The following is a 16,992-nucleotide window of genomic DNA, read 5'->3' on the forward strand; positions in this document are numbered from 1 at the left end:
CTTTTGGGTCGTGCTTCTCTGTCTCCTCATCTTGACAGGCTCCTGTGTTTGTTTGCTTCTGTGTCTTAGGTAGAGCTGTTGCACCTGTTACATTGTAAGGGGCGGAGCCTTAGGTATTCATCAGTACAGGTGACCCGTTTCACCACGTTGTGGCACTGTGTGGGGGGGGACGGTCTGAGAGGAAACAATGCCACTTATTCAGCACTTGCCCCTTTTCCAAGCACTTTCCCACTTCCATATGGGACTGGTGCCTCTCTAACTGTTGCCGTGGTCATCGTTCCCAGAGTGGGTGGTTTGAAGACGTTCTAGGACCATGGAGGCCCTTTAAACAAGCGGACTCTACTGAGAGACTGGCGTTTCTGCCTCCGTCCCAACCTCCACTGGTTTTTACAGTCAGAAGCAATGAGGCTTTATTTTCCCCGGTGCTGGAACCGTGAGCTGTGCAGTCTGGTCTGGTGCTGGGAGTGCTCCCCAGGTGTCCCTCTTGACTTTAAAAAATGTTTGTGCTTTCCACCAGCCTGCTGCTGCTGCCGCTGCTGCCACCACCACATCACATCCTCTCCATCCCAGCTCTGCCTCTCCTACCTGTCTTGATGAGTATTTCTTCTTTTTATCTTTGTTTGTTGGACTTTAATGCAGCTCGGTTTTTTGGAACTTCTGGTTGTCTCTAGTTTTGAGGTAGTTGTATTCCTTCTTAGTTGTGGAGGGAGACACAACGTGTCTGTCTAGACCTCCATCTTGGCCGGAAGTCCAAATTAGAAGTATTTTGATTGCAAGTGTCAGAAGCCCCACTCTAACTGAAGCAAAACTGAATTTATTGGTTCACATAACTGGGGTAGGTCACAGGCTAAAAGGAAAAATTACTGAAATCAGGACTTTGGCACATTTCTCCAGGGCTCTGTCAACAAGATTGTCTCCCTGCACCACCTGTCATCTCTCCCTATCATGGGGAAGATGCAGACTGCCACCAACTTGCACTGTCCTAGCTTATCGCCCATATGGAGCAAGGACTCTTCCTTCACCTGCATAGCAATCCTAGGTTGGTTATGTGCCCACCCTGGGCCTCTGGGACAGGGTGCTCCTAACAGAGGAAGGAGCTGGGAAAGCCTGTGAGTGGAAAAGACTCAAAATCAATCCCAGTTGGCGGCATGGAGGCAACATGATTCAAATTTGAGAAGCTTACATCCTGGCAGAGGAGATGACTACAGGATTTGCTAAGTGCCATGATGGCAGGAAAGGGCCTGGGAGGCTGGGGAAACAGTGACCAGCTGTGCCAGAGAAGGCTTTGCAGAGGAGGGGTGAGGTGGAATCTGCTTTCCTTCTTCTGTCCACCCTCAATTCTCCCACCCTCAGTACATCTGGTTCAAGTGGGGCTGACCTCACTCACTCCTTGCTGTGGGGGTAGGGACAGGGCGCTTGCCAGGCCAATGAGAGTTGCCCTGGGTTTTTCCTAGAATGATTAGGAAAGAAGTACTCTCTACCCAAGTGAAGAAGCTGTAGAATCTAAGCCTGCATGTGGTAGTGGCCATCTCTCCTGCCTGGTCACATAGCCTGTGTGAAGAAGCCACCAAGGAGGAGAGCAGAGTAAACGGTGGGAGAGTGAGATAAGTTCTTTTTATTTTTCATTTACAATCAATATTATTCTGCATTCGTTTCAGGTGTATAGCATAGTGGTTAGACAATCATGTATTTTACACAGTGGTCTCCCTGCTATTTCAGGTACCCACCTGGCCTCATACATAGTTATTATATTATTGACTATATTCCCTATGCTGTCATTTACATCTCTGTGACTGTTCTGTAACTTATCAATTTGTACTTCTTGAGCCCTTCACCTTTTTCACCCAGTTCCCCACCCCTTCCCATCTGTCAACCTTCAGTCTGTTCTCTTTATCCATGAGTCTGTCTCTATTTTCATTGTTTATTTTGTTCTCTAAATTCCACATAATTGTGAAATTATGTGATATTTGATGGCATCTTGTGATGCCCAAACTTTTCAGTTATGTGACACCTGAATACATAAATGGCCTCTTCCTGCATCAAGTCTATCTGAGTTGGGGTTTTATAACTTGCAATAGGAGGTTTTTCATGACATGAGGGGCATGTTGATCTGGATCTGGAAAGCTGAGAAGCATTTTCTGGAACTTTCTTCAGATAGTCACAAAGAACAGGACATGCACAGGCAGGGCCACTATTGGTACCCTCCCTGTCGCCACCCCCAATCTACCGAAATGACTCCAAATAAGCCTGCCTCACACTATTGTACATGCAGCTCCTGCGCTGCTTATGTCCTCTCCGCTTGAATCTGTACTTGGCTTTGATACTGTGAGTGGCAGACTCCAGAAGTGACATTCTTTGGAAGGCTAGGAAGCTACTACTTCCTTGCTCGTGGAGCCCTGGTTTGCCATATAAGACATCCAGGATCACCTGCTGGAGGAAGAGACCACAAAGAAAAGTGGAGGATGAGATGTGGCACAGAGAGAGGCCTCACAGATGCCCATCCTCCAACCACCATCTCACTAGAGACATGAGAGACCCCAAGCGAGACCAGCAGAACTTTCTAGCTGGGCACCAGGATCATGAGACACAATAAATTTGTTTTATGCCGCTAAGTTTTCTGTTATGTAGCTGAACTACCCCTCCTCCAATCACAAAAAGTAGCTTCTTGTGGGCAGATGAATTACAAAAAGATGCCCTTCTCCCCAGGCTGGAGGGCAGGTCACCAGGACACAGCACTGACCGGGGGCAGAGGCCCAGCTGGCGTGCAGCAGGGCTGCACAATCCCAGGGCTCAGCCGCCTGGGTACGGAGGATGTGGAGGGCGCCCTTTTCCTGACAACCCCCTATCCCTGCTGGACTTTCATGCCGCCCTGCCTTCTTCTAATGTCCTGTGGCACTGCAGGACTGGGGTGTCCCTCAACCTTTTCCTTGTGCTTCCAGCTCTCCATTGCCGCAGAAGCCACCCGTTTCCAGCATGCTCTGGCCCAAGGTGGCCTTGTCAGGGTTGCTATTGTTAATTACTGGAACCAGGTCACTCGCATTTCTTCAGGGCTGACTTTTCAGGAAGGAGCCTAGCCTGGTGTGCCATGCAGGTGAGCAGATGGCCTTTCCTTTTCCTTCAGGCCATGCCTGTCCTCAAGTGTCTTGAGTGGGCCTCAAGTCTGCTGGGTGTTTCTCCTGCCCTAGATGTGAGCTTGCTCAGAGTGCGGTGGGGCTTGATTCACCTCCCAGCTTGGCCCCATCATCAGCCAGCCCTTCCTTGCTCACCTTCAGCCACCACCTGAATAGGACACTTTTAAGTTACCCTGGCTCAGATCCCACCACCAGAACTGTCCCTTAATTTACGTGATCGAATGACCATTAATGGACCGAAACGGGCCATTAAGTAATTTTTTCCTGCATATTTGAAGCGGGAAGAATCATGCATTTGTTGACAAGGAAATGTCTGGTCTTTAAGGCAAATTAAGATACTGGCTAAGGTCCAAAGTCTGAGAGCTTGTCCGTGTTTCCACATGACTGACAGGTGAAACGAAGGGTTGGAATATCAAGGAAAACGAGGGAAGAAAGGAGACAAAAGTGAACAGCTCAAGACAAATAAAAGAGAGCGCGGTGCAAAAGCAGAGGAGCATTGCACAGTGGAGCAAAGAGCAGAGGGGGCGGACCAGGAGCTCGCAGGCTAGAAGCATGCCTGCTCAGCTCACCGCCCGAGCGCAGGGCCAGGGGGCGGGGCTGTGCACGGCGTGCTGGGAGCGACCCCCTCAACGCCGTTGGTCGCGCCTGGTGGCAGCGGCCAATAGGTGGCCGGGATGTTGGAAGGGTGGTGGAGGGGGCGGGGGGCGCTAGCTGACTGGGGGACGGCAGCCGCCGCCATGATGCTTGTTTGCTTTCAATGAAAGCGAGGGGGGTGCGGAAGAGGAGGAGGCGGCGGCGGCGGCGGTGGCGGCGGCGGCGGCGGCGCGGAGACGAAGGCGGCGGCGGGCGCAGCGAGGAGGGCGAGGCCAGCGGCCAAGAGAGCGGGAGGGCATAGCAGCGGCCGCCAGGGCGGCTGAGGCGGGCGGCAGAGGAGGTGGCGCTCGAAGGGGGAACAAAGAGCGGCGGCTGAGGCGACGCTGCAGCGGCGGGCGGGACTGGTATGGTGGTTCCACAGGGCAGACCCCGCTTCACTCACAAGGAGGAGGCGGCAGCGGCGGAGGCGGGCGGTGTCCCCAGAGAGGTGAGCGAGCCGGCCCGAGGCCCGAGGGGCTGCTCCTGCACGGGTCCTACCCAGTCGTGGCCACGGGGCAAAGGTGGCCTGCGCTGGACGGGCGGCGGGGCCGAGCTGGCGGCTGTTGGGAGCAGCCGACGCGGCGCGGTCGCCATCTCGCTGCCCCCGCTGGGGGGCGGGGTCCCGGCCAGGCGAGTCGGTGGCCAGGACTGGCAGCCGGGATGGGTGGCGACTTTGGAGGAGTGTCTGTGTGGGTGTGCGCACCGCCAAGTGCGGACCTGAGTAGCGACTGCAAAGGAGGGAACCCAGGTTCACGCTTCCCCCCAAAGTATTGAAAACTCAGCACAGTGCAGGCTTTAGGGGGTTAGGTGGGTGGTTCAAGAAGCACTGAGCGCCGAATGTGGTGGTGGTGCTGTGCACTCGTTGACAGTCCTGGTTACTTGGAGCAGTTTTCTCCGGCGACTCGAGTCCCATCTGTGTTTTCCTACCACCAGCCATTCATTGTCAGCGGAGGCTGTCCCTGGCCTCCTTCCCGCCGCCGCCTCCCTCGAAGAGCTGGCCCGCTTGGCTGGAGCCTTGGCGTGTGGTGCGGTGACCGCGGCGTAGCCTCCGCCGCTGGAGCTTCCGGGCCGCTGCTGGCCGGTCCCGGCCGCCACTGTCTGCCTCACCTGCTGGAGTTCCTGCAGTCCCCTGCTCTCCAGGGGCCTGTCCTGTGGTGGTGGCGCAACCCTCTGCTCCTTTCCGCTGGGGATTCGGTGTCGGGGAGGGCACGGGAGGACGTGAGAAGGGATGTGGCAGGGCGCGCTGTGTCCCCAGGGTGCTTACGGGGTGCCGCTCCAGCGCTGGAGGTGGCAGCGGACTAGGCCCTTGGTCAAAAGAATTTGAAGACTTCTTTTTTTTGGTAATTGTTGTCTTCAGTTAATCACGGTCTTGAGAGTGTATGATTTAAAATAAAAATTGCTTATTATTTTTTGAATAGTGATTAGTCCAGACAGCTGCTTTAAACCAAGTATTTGAACAGCTGCTGCTGAGGAAACTAAGGTCATGAAAGGGTCAAGTTACCCCCCACCCCCACCCCAAGCAGACCATAGTCATGCAGGAAGGACCCTTGTGTGGGGCCTGGAGGGTGCACTTGAGGGGGAGCGCTTGTTGGAAGTCACAGTGCTTTTGGGAGGGCTGCTTTTTTTTTTTTTTTTTAATTGATTGATTTGAGAGAGAGGAAGGGGGAGAGAAACCTCGTTTGTTGACCCCTTACTGAGGCGTCATTGGCAGAGTCCTGATGTACCCTGATCTGAGGGAACCGCAACCTGGCCTGTGGGACTCCCTGTGACCTGCTGAGCACCCGCTGGGCAAAGGATGTTTCAATGGTTAGAAGTTATTTGAGATAGTTGAGTCTGGTCACATCTCAGTGAATGAAGAAGACGCTTCATGAAATGGTCAAGGATTTGACAAAAGACATTTTTCTTGTGTGACTTGGAAGTTTCTTGATGAAAGTCAGCACAGTTTCAAAAGCATCTAAAGGTAAGTGGTAACATAGATGACAGAGCTCTTTTGAAGGCCTGTTCCATTGGTAGGTGTTTTTGGGTTTCTTGAATCTTGGTGGTAAAGTACAATTATTGGGACATTTCAGACTATTTTCTTGAGAGCAGACATGAAGGAGTTTACAGAACTTGGTCCTGACTACAAATAAAGGCGTTGTAAAATCTGTGTGCTACACCTGTAGCTTACACATGTTATTTTGGTTCGTACTTAGGTGTCCTGCTATACCTGTATTGGCCTTCTTACTTTCTTTAAAGCACACACCTTTTTCATACAGTGCAGCAGAAGGGGATGCAACAGGTGAGGCATCCTGGAATCAAGGGTCGAGGTGCTCACAGCTGTGATCTGGGCGGTGGACCTAGAGGGGCCCAGCACCTTCGTTCAGCACACTTGGCAGCATTCCCGTGTGCCAGGTGCACTGCTAGGGAGACTGCCTGGCAAGTGTTGGTCACTCTGGGAAAGTCCAAACTGGGTCAGCTAAAAATTTATGTTAATGGAGAAAAGACTTGGATTTCTGGATATATAATGCTGTTACTTACACTTTTGTGATTGGAACGTAATGTTGGAAAAAAGTTCCGATTTTAATTTTCAAATCCTTAGCTTCCACAAAATGTTTTACTGATGTACTTTTTTATTTAACCTGCCACTCACTTTAGGAAGGTAGACATTTTACCACAAAACTGTAAAACTTTGTGCATAGCCTGTGTGCATTAGAGTACAATGGAATGCCCTATATTTTGGTATTTTAACTAGTAATTAAAGAGGAGAAGGTGATTTGCCTCCAAGATGGGGACTTATTTAGGCTTCCTTAACTTGATTCTCGGTTTGACTTCTCTCTAATCCCTTTGTATTGCCTTCATAAGTTACATATGAAGGAATAGTTTATGCTGGATTAATACTCAAGTTTCTGCCTCGTAGTTTATAGACTTAGTAGGTGTACAGAGTTCTGTAGGAGTAGACAGGATGATTAAATTTGTGGAAGGTGTGCAAATAGTGTACAGAAAATAACACAGAAGGTGTTTGTCAAACTGGGGAGAAGAGGTCATTTTAAATAGAAGGAAGAGTAGGTGCCCTGAGGTGCCAAGTGCTGGGGAAGGCCAGTCAATAGTAAGGTGCTATTAGAGTATGGGAAGGGACTAAGGCTGAACCTGGAAAGGTGTGTCCAACCTCTATTTTGAAGGACTGTGCTTGCTAAGCTAAAAGTGAGGTGCATATCTTGATCCTACAGCACAGGAGGGAGCCAGAATATTTTTAGTAGGAGAATAAGGTAATTTAGAGATCACTTTGGCATTAGTATGGAGGATTGTTTGGAGTCCCTACATATAAAAAGTTAAACATTTGAGATAGTATGGAGTTAATGACTAGTTTTTAACTTGGATATAGTATCTTATGGTCCCTTTTATAGTAGGCTTGAGGGCTGTGCCCAACTGCTCTCTAATACACAGTGATTTAAAATAAAAATGCCAGAATGTTTTGGAAGAAGGTAAAAGCAATCAAAACAATGAAACCCATAAAATGCTACACATGAAAGTTTAGGCATTGTGAACTTGTCTTCTGAGTTAGACTAGGCAAGCTGTAGACCTTAAAGTGTCAAAATCAACCCTCTGCTCACCAGAAGTGAGAGCTACCAAGCTTAAAGGTTATGATTACTTCAATAGTCTGTTGGGATATGGGTTGTAAACATTTTATGAAATGGGGGGGGGCAGTGGCAAATTTTTCTGTTCAGTAAGTTACTGGGATTAGAATACTAAAACTTGCTTAAACCCTGAGAACTCTGTATAGTCAAATCTGCTGTAAAGCAACATAGGTTCCCAAATATCATCATGGTATGCAAAATTGTGTAGTAAAAACTACGGGTCTTATGGGGGAAAATGGGATTGGGGCCCAATACTCCAAAAACATTGTCACTGACTTATTTTTAAAAAGCGAACCCGATAAGAATGGTAGTAGTTTTACATGTTAAATGGTTAAGCAGTATATAAATACTACAGTAAATGTGGCACTTTCCCTTGAAAAGGACCTGGTTTGCTTGTGGAAATGGTCATAGAATGGTTGCTGCTTGTGAGTTATTGTGAAGTGGTAGGAGTTTACCTGAACTCAGGTGGAATGTTATATCAACACCAGATACGGGTAAGTGTGTCTCATCTCTCTCTCTCTCACACACACACACATACACGGTGAACTGATGTAGTTGGTGGGTGTTTGAAGTCTGTGTGTGTGTCTATGCAGCTCAGTTCATTGGGTTGTTGTTTTTTACCTTCATCTAGTGTTTTTCAGATAAGCAATTGGGAATTTGCATTATGTGCAGATTCCCTGATTTATCAATCATGTTGGAACAAACTCACATTTTCAGAAGATGCAATATAGCAGACCTGATTATACTTGAATACAACATCTTAAAACAGTACTGTAATGAACACTGATGTGTCATACATCATATACAGGTTTGCTGCCCTTATGGTGCTTATGGTTTTTGTCCCAAGTGGGTTGATAATGGTTGTAGAGAAGGCAAATGAACCAGTAGAGCCTTCACCGGGTTATATAGTGATGAGGAATATACAAAGTTTGGGACAGGCTAAGGAAAGAGCAACTACTGCTTGGGAAGCTTGAAGGAGTTGACTCAGAAGTCTTGGAGCTGAGTTTCGAAGGGTGAATGAGGCATTTCAGGTAGAAGGAATAGCATGTGCAAAGTCATGTTACATACAACTTAGGCTGTGAAACAGGATGTGAGGATATGGGGCAGGAGTAGTGGGTCAGAGACAGTTTGCAAATACTTTTAGGCTTTTTCTCAACATGTTGGGGCTTCCATGTGTATATAATGGGGATCCGTTTAGAGTTTAGATGCATAGGGATAGGGAAATTGTGTGACACGCTGTTTTTAAGGAGACACTAAAAATGTGGAGGCTAGATGGAAGGGGTCAAGATACTGGGGTCATAGAATTCATTTAAGTCCTTGTGAGAGGTCAAGACCATCAGTATAAGAGCTAGAAAAGCATAAGATAAATATGGAAGATACCAGAATTAGGGACAAATAAGCAGTGAGCTATAAAAATAGGAAGGAGTTGATATGATTCAGAAGTTCTTTAGTTTGGGGAACTATTCATATGATTTCACTTGGGAAATAGTGGACCAAGAGCAGATTTGGTGAGGAAAGTGGAATAGTTTGATTTTAAGTTTGACATGTTGGATATTTATGTGGATATGTCTGATAGGTATCTGGACCAGAGGTGGTTGGGATTTTTAGATTTGGCCATTGAATAATTGGCATTGGAAGTTAGGAGATTATTCAGAAAGAGTGTATAAACAAAGGCTTTTCACAGCTTTCGGGGAGGTATGGTCCCCAACTGAGAATCGGTGGAGAATTCTGGACCCTGCTGAAGAGAATGAAAATATGTATACACACAAGTGCAGGACTTACTCATGGACCACAGGTTAATACAGGAAGAGGAGAGAACTGGGGGAACCCTTAGGAACAGGATGTCAGTAAAGGGGTTAAAGAGGTCAGAGAATAGGACAGAGCAACATGAGATGCCTAAGAGAGGATGACAGGAGGAGATGCTCAGAGAGCGCTACAGGAGGAGGAGGTGCTCAGCGGTCAGGGCTGAGCAGGAGGAGGTTTCAGTGGTGACAGGTGGTTCCAGTTCAGGGCAAGATGAGCTCTGAGAGCGGTTCGGTAGGATCTGACAGTTCGGTGACTATAAGCAGAGCAAATTTTCCTGGGACCAGAGAGGTAGAAGTCAGACTATAGGTTGGGCTGGGAGCAACTGAGGAGTTATATTTTGAAAAGTTTAAAGTGGAAGAGAAGGAAAAAGGGTAATAGTTTAAAGAGGAGACAAGCACAAGAGAAGGTAGGAGCCTGTGTTAGGTGTCAGCCTTCTGTTTTCTTTAAGTCCAAAACTTAAGAAAATAAATTTCTAGTGTATATTATATGCATATTTCAAACTTTTCCCTGATATATTGAAATGATTGACTTTTTGGTTATATAAACTTGTTTGTGGGATTTTGTTATTTCAGAAACAGTAAAGGGAATTCTTCCTCATTGGAGGTGGAGATTATCTGATGTAAAATCATACTGTTAGAACTTTCAATCTTCATTTACTAGAAGAATAAAATTTGTTTTTCATATTCCCTGTGTTAGGTTTGTACTTGCTTGCACTATGTGAAGTAGCCCAAAAAAGTTCAGTTAAATTTTTGGTGCACTTTAAAATGTAAAATAGTAGCAAAAAGGGAACCATTAGACATAGTAATTTTCTTTCAAAGTTATTTTCTATGAATATATATTCACAAAGTAAACATGCAATCTAATAAAGTAAAATTAGGCAGTGGTCTTGGTATCCAAAGGATCATCGGTGATTCTCTAGATAACCTCAGGAAGTTGCATATAGATTTTTTTTTTTAACAAGGCAGATTTTGAGTGGGGTATATTACAAGTTCCTGCTAAGTAAAGACCAAACAAATGAAGATTTATTGAAATAAAGTCAAAAATATATTTGCACTTAGCTTTCTGGGGAGCAAAGTTTTTTCTTTCCTAAGATTGTATATAGTTGTATATAAATACTGCAGTATCATAAAGAAGTGTCTGATGAAGCTAACTGCCTTGTTTCAGACCAATAACTTCATGTATTTTCACCTAAAATTGTTGACAATGAAACTATAGTTTATTTGGGACACCTAAAGAATTGTCATTTGGCTTCTAATTTTAGGGAAATTTACCAAAATTAGATTGAGGGGTTGGTAGTCACAGAAAGAAAAAATAACTTTGTCAAAGGCTAATGATGTAATTGGCACTGTGCATTACATGTGTTAGTTACATCATTAAACCATCACACCAAAATGGCGAGGTAGATATTTTATAAATGAGGAAACTTTAGCCTTAAAGATGAAAACACATGCTTGCAGAGCTGGGATTTTATATAGATGTTTGGCTCTTAGTTTGTGTGGTTTTTAATCCTCACTCAAGGATGTTTTTTCATTGTTTTGGAGAGAAAGAGGAAGAGAGAGAGAAACATCAATGTGTTGCCTCTCATAGGCTCCCCGACCAGGGATCCAACCTGCAACCTGTATGTGCCCTGATGGAGAATCAAACCTGTAACCTTTCGGTGTTCAGGATAGTGCTCCAACCAACTGAGCCACCTGGCTAGAGCTCTTGTTTATATTCTTAGACATTGTACTGTACTCCCGCCTCTTCCCTCCTGATTCACTGCCATGGTGGTGTGGCTTGGAGCAGACCTTTGATAAAGATTTGGTAATACTGGGAGACACAGTGGGTGCCACACATTTATAAGCACATTAGTAGCTGATCATGTTGATGTAGTAGCGCTAACAGGTGTAATCTTTGTTAATATTTTTGATTCTCTTCTTGGTTATGAATCAAAATCCTCATGAGAGTTCATGTAAGATACTATTTGCTGGTCAAAAATCCAGTTTTAAAGTGTTTCACTATTTTAGGGAAGGGCAGTCACTAATACATCTGTTGTCAAAAAGCAATGCACAACAGAACTCCATTTGAACAGTACATTTGCCTTAGATTTCTTTCCTAAATCTTCTGAAACATCCCTGTGTGTCTTTGTATCAATATTCTAGTGTTATTAACGACTTATTGATTTTTTAAAATTTTTTTATTTTGTAAAATCATCATTTCATGAATAATTTTCTTTCTTAGTTTTAGCGAGGGGGCGGGGAGGACTAGTGGGTAAAATGATTGTATACATGAATTAGAAGCTAGAATAAAGGTTGACTCCCTCAAAAGGCCAAAATTCCCACTTTTTTTTTTTTTTTTTTTTTTATTCTCACCCGAGGACATTTTTTTTTTTAATTGCTTTTAGAGAGGTGGTGGTAGGAGGGATAGGAGGGGGTGACAGACAGTGATTGGTTGCTTCCCTCCTGCACATACCCTAATCCAATGAGCAACCTTTTGGTTTACAGGATGATACTCCAGCCAACTGAGCCACACCAGCCAGGGCTGTTGGTGAGATTTTACCACACAAATCATGGTGGGTAGTCAGCTTTTGCTGATTAGTTCACAAATTCTGTCTTAATGATTTTTTTGTTTTTGTTTGTTTGTTTTTGTTTTTGCTCTATACTTTATAATATATATATTTATATATATATTAAGTTAACAAGTATTTGTATTTATTTTGGGTTGGAATTTGTGGATGACCTATACTTGGTGTACCTATGTTGTTGTATTTGAATTAATTTATTGGGTCTAATGAAATTGCTAGTTTTCGCCCTCAAAATTGTGGTTGCAGTACATTCTGTGCTTCCTTCCTCCTACTGCATTTTATATTTATTCATATTATTGGGTATGTGCACATGGGCAGAATTGCATTTTAATAGCTGTCTAGTGAACTGTTACTGGCTGGGCTTTGTGGATGTAGATGGGTGGGCCAGCTTTCCCTTGTAGAGCTTATTCACTATTACGCCTGCTCTTTTATCTCCATGTTTTGAAGAATATTTTACTATAATCTAAAAGTCTTGTTTTCACAGAGGTCTTAGTTAAACCAATTTGGTTTGATATTTATTTTTGTACTACTTAAGGATTTATGGAAATTGTGATGAGATATTTTGGGGGTGGGTTATTTGGTGGGTGTTATAAATTCACCCCTTTTAATAAACCTTAAATTTTTAGACATATTACTAAGATATTGTTTGCTTTTTTCATTCTCCTTCTCTTAAGAGTGTATGGGTGGAGTTTTCCAGAGGCAAAATGTGTGTTGTCTGATCAGATTGAATTCAGAGCAGATAAGCGAATTCAGCGGTTTTCTAATCTGTCATACATTAGAGAGATTGGCAAAAATATAAGACCATGTCATTCTGCTCACAAAATTTTACTGTTTTTGCAAATAGTTACTTTAAAAAATGTTTATTAACATATTTACTGAGTTAAATTTAAAATTTCTTAGTTCTAATTTCTACTGTGGTAAATATTGATAATACACATAAGTGAAAGCTCTGAGATATCCAATTTTTTAAAATGCATAAGGGTCCTGGGATGATAGAGTTTGAGATCTGCTCTCCTAGAATATTAGGAGGATTTGGGAGAGTACAGGTGGAGAGTATGTAGCTTAGAAAAGATGATATATCTGAAAAGGAAACTAAAAGACTCATGGTCTCAGCAACATAGTATTTGGAGACTGGACGTGAAATCTTGGTTTTATCAGGAACAGAATACTAGAGAGGTGTGTGAGGCAGTGATGTGTAATATGTAATAACTATAGCTTTGCAGCTAGATTGTCCCAGGTTCAAATCTCAGCTCTACTACTTAACCAAGTGTGTGTGACTATGAACAGCTTTACACCCTAGGTCTCAGTTTCCTCAACTGAAATAAAATAACAATAGCCTCTACCTCATTGGGTTGCTATGAGAATTAAATTGAGATAATCAGGTAAACTTGCACTGTGAGTGAAAGCACAAACTTTTAGATTGGACTTGGTTAAAAATCACAGTTGTGGAGGTAGTATATCTGACCTCAGGCAAGTTACTCATTCTCTGGACCTCCCTTTGTATAAGGAGAATGATATTGGGTTGACCAAAAAGTTCATCTGGTTTTACATAAACATAAAAGGCACATTTTTCATTTTCACCAATAACTTTATTGAACAACGTATTCACTGTTTTGTTCCCTGCCTTCTGCCATCTTTCAGGCAACTTCATAATTCCATTTTCCCAAAACTTTGTATCTTTTTGAGCAAAGAACTGTTCCAGGTGCCTTTTGCAGTCTTCATAGAAATTTTTTCTATGAAGAGCATTTTATAAAGACCAAAATAAATGGTGAATACACAGATGAATCAGAACTTCCCAGCCAAGTTGTAATAGTTTTTGCCTGGTCATAAAAGAAACATGCAGTCTTGCATTATCCTGATGGAAGATTATCCTGATGGAAGATGATGCATTTTCTGTTGATAAATTGTGGATGCTTTTCATCGAGTGCTGCTTCCTTTTTTTTTAAATTACTTATTTGTTTATTTTTAGAGAGAGGGGAAAGGAGAAAGAGAGGGAGAGAAACATCGCTGTGTGGTTGCCTCTTGCTTGCGCCCTCAACTGGGGACCTGATGTGCAACCTAGTCATGTGCCCTGACTGGGAATTGAACCAGCGACACTTGGCTCACAGGCTAATGCTCAATCCACTGAGCCACAGCAGCCAGGGCTCAAGTGCTGCTTTCAGTTGGTCAAATTGGGAGCAGTACTTGTTGGAAGTAATCATCTGGTTTTCCAGAGAGCTCATGATAGAGGACTCCCTTCCAGCCCACCATACATACAACATCCCCTTCTTTGGATGCAGACCAGGCTTTGGGGTGATTAGTGGTGGTTCATTTCGCTTGCCCCATGATCTTTTTGATCCACATTATTGTAAAGTATCCACTTTTCATTGCCTGTCACAATTTGTTTTAAAAACAGAAGGTTTTTTGTTGCATTTAAGTAGAGAATCGCATGCAGAAATACAGTTAAGGTTTTTTTCGCTTAACTTATGTAGAACCCAAACATCAAAGCAATTAATATAACCATGCTGGTGCATATGATTTTCAGCACTTGATTTGGTTATTTTGAGTATGTCTGCTATCTCCCACATGGTATAACGTTGATTGTTCTCAATGTCTTGACATGATCCCTATCAACTTCAACTGGTCTACTTGACTGTGGAGCATCATCCAGCGAGAAATATCTAGCATGAAACTTCATAAACCACTTTTGAAACATTCAATCAGTCACAGCACCTTCTCCATATACTGCACAATTTTTTTTTTGCGTTTCAGTTGCATTTTTGCCTTTCTTGAAATAATAAAGCATAATATGTCAAGAATGTTGTTTATTTTCTTCCAATGGCTACACAGAAATTCACCAATTTTGATTTTTTTTTTAAATGCACACTGATATGACAGCTGTCACAATATAGTCTAACAAAATTATTTTGAATGAAGCTAAAGGCAACTGAGTGCTTCTAGGGCCATCTTTCGGAAAAAACCCAAACTTTGGCCAGTGAAATAGTAATTACTTGCCAGAGTCCTGAGGGTTAAAATAACATAAATGAAGGGCCTGATAGACCTGCCAGGGGGTGAGTGCTGAAATGTTAGTGCATGCCTAGGGCAGAGTGGGGCAGGCCAGCACTCAGAACAGTTTGCCATTACCCTCATCCGTTTGAGGTTAGGTTTGCTCTTGTTTTGTCGTAGCATGTCACTAAGATTACTTTTATACGGTTTAACCTTTAGGTTTGTCTGCTTGTTTCTTATTCCCAGGCTTTCCTAGAACCAACAGTCTCAGCCTTTGGTCAGTGAGATCCTTCTTTCTGGTTTCTCTAGATTTTGCTTTCAAGAATAGAAGCCTAGATATTAGTTTTTATTCCTGGTAAGATAGTCACTGCTTCTGTTAAGTACACATGTCTTTTGCAAAATGTTTCCTCTTTTTCTTTTTTTTTTTTCTATTACAGTTTCTTCTCTTGAATCGTTATAAGTATTCACCAAGTATTTAATATTTACCATCTTCTGAAGATATAAAAGTATTTAAAATATAAGTAAGTGCAAGACACCTGTATTAGAGGGATCAGTAAGTGAGACATGAAAAACAACTAAGGTGTGATTAAAGAATAGAATTGTAGACAATATCTTCAAGATTCAGAATAACTCAAAGCAGGAAATAATAAACTCTTGGGTTTGGGAGGGATAAGGAAGAAGACCTTTTTAAAGCTGGTTACTTGCTTTGGCATTTGAAGGATGATTAGAGTCACTAAGGTTTTGGGGGGGGCACAGAGCAATGACATATTCGAAGGCATGGTGGTTTGTGCGAGGTAATTGGGAACTGGGGAGACCCAGGTGAGGAGACTGAGGAGGCACACAAGGACCTGGTTATAAATACACTTTGTTTTGTAAATGAGCATCTTTGTCAGGTGCTTTGTTAGAGAGTCCAAGGATACAGAGATGAAGGAGATGTGGTTTTAGAACCTTGAGGTAAGGACCTGTGTCTGTAGGAGGTCATTTGGACAGTATTTAGGATGCATTAAAGTGGGGGTGAGTGGAAGAAAAAACATGGGTCTGAGACTGGTGGAGTAGTAGCTCAGGTAAGAGTCCAGGGAAGGAAGGCAATGTGGATGAAAGACTTAGGAGACAGAAGGGGCTAGATTTAGGAGGCTGGTTGTGAAGGCTTTCTTTGATTAGCTGGGAAAGAGTCAAGGATAATACTTATATTTCTGGTTTGGAAAACTCGGTGGTGATTATAGAGGGAGGGGCAGGTTTGAAAACCAAGGTGACAGTTTCACGTTTTAGTAAGATCTTATTGATATCTTGTTTCTTTCACTAACTTTTTATTCTACCTCTTCTGTTGAGTTCAAGTACCTTGATTTGAGAGATTATATGAGTTGTAAGATACCCACCATGGTATCACCAGCTGTTTATAATAGTAGCCTTGAAATCCACAAATCCACAGTTGGGTTTAAGTTTTGCTTTTTAGATAAGAGTAGTTATCTTTTGCAGAGGTTCCAATATTTGTTGGTTTTATCACGAGGGTACTAGTGAGACATTTTGCCACTAAGGACAGCTCCTGAATGCGGTTTATCGTCTGTGTAAATGTGCACTGGTGGGAGAAAGCTCAGTAGAAAGAGAAGAACACAAATGTGATGACACTGAGAGCAGGACGATTTGGGTTTAAGGTGAGATGCAGAAGTACCTTAACTGCATTGAGGTTATAAAAGACTTAGGAGTGGAGTCCAAGGGAGCCAGCTGGTTTTATTTACAGTAGAGTCACATCATACTTTTCATTTGTGGAATTCAGTTAATATACTTGGCGAAACAGAAGGCGAATATGCCATCTCAGCCATAATTAACATAAATCTAAAATTCCAGTCCCTGGCTGGGTAGCTCAGTTGGCTAGAGTGTTGTCCCAATAAGCCAAGGTTGCAGATTCAAACCCCAGTCAGGGCACATACAAGAATCAACCAATGAACGCATAGATTAAGTGGAACAAAAAAATCAGTCTCTCCCCCCACCCCCTCATTCTTCCATCGTCTCATTCTAAAAAAATAAAATAAAATTCCAGAATATTTCCATTTAAAAAAACAACAACCAAGTTATTATGTTTATATGACATTTCAAATGTCTTCATGTCTTGGTAGAAACAGGTTTGTTGTTACACAAACATTTCTAGGGTACCTGTGACTAAATTGTCATTTGGGCTGTGTTCAAAGAGGGAGTGATTTTTTTTTTTCCATTTGTGGCATTAGAATGGTAGCTTGATTTTTTTGTAATAACAGAAAGTAGG

At 43.3% G+C, this 16,992-nt stretch overlaps 1 protein-coding gene across 3 annotated transcripts in view; it reads left to right on the forward strand.

The window, feature by feature from the left end:
- The first annotated feature begins 3,962 nt into the window (after window positions 1-3,962).
- Window positions 3,963-16,992, forward strand: part of CNOT6 (CCR4-NOT transcription complex subunit 6) — a 76,063-nt gene continuing 63,033 nt past the window's right edge. For 2 of the 3 annotated variants that reach the window (XM_090290455.1, XM_090290456.1), the window contains exon 1: window positions 5,423-5,724. In XM_090290455.1, the coding sequence (XP_090146581.1) occupies window positions 5,691-5,724 (34 nt within the window). In that variant the 5' untranslated portion in view covers window positions 5,423-5,690. Of the gene's footprint in view, window positions 4,213-5,422; window positions 5,725-16,992 lie in introns of those variants that run through there. The other variant, XM_090290457.1, reaches the window with a different exon arrangement.

Source organism: Furipterus horrens, unplaced genomic scaffold (assembly GCF_987537825.1).
Source record: "Furipterus horrens unplaced genomic scaffold, mFurHor1.1.pri manual_scaffold_10, whole genome shotgun sequence".
NCBI classification, from domain to species: Eukaryota; Metazoa; Chordata; class Mammalia; order Chiroptera; family Furipteridae; genus Furipterus; species Furipterus horrens.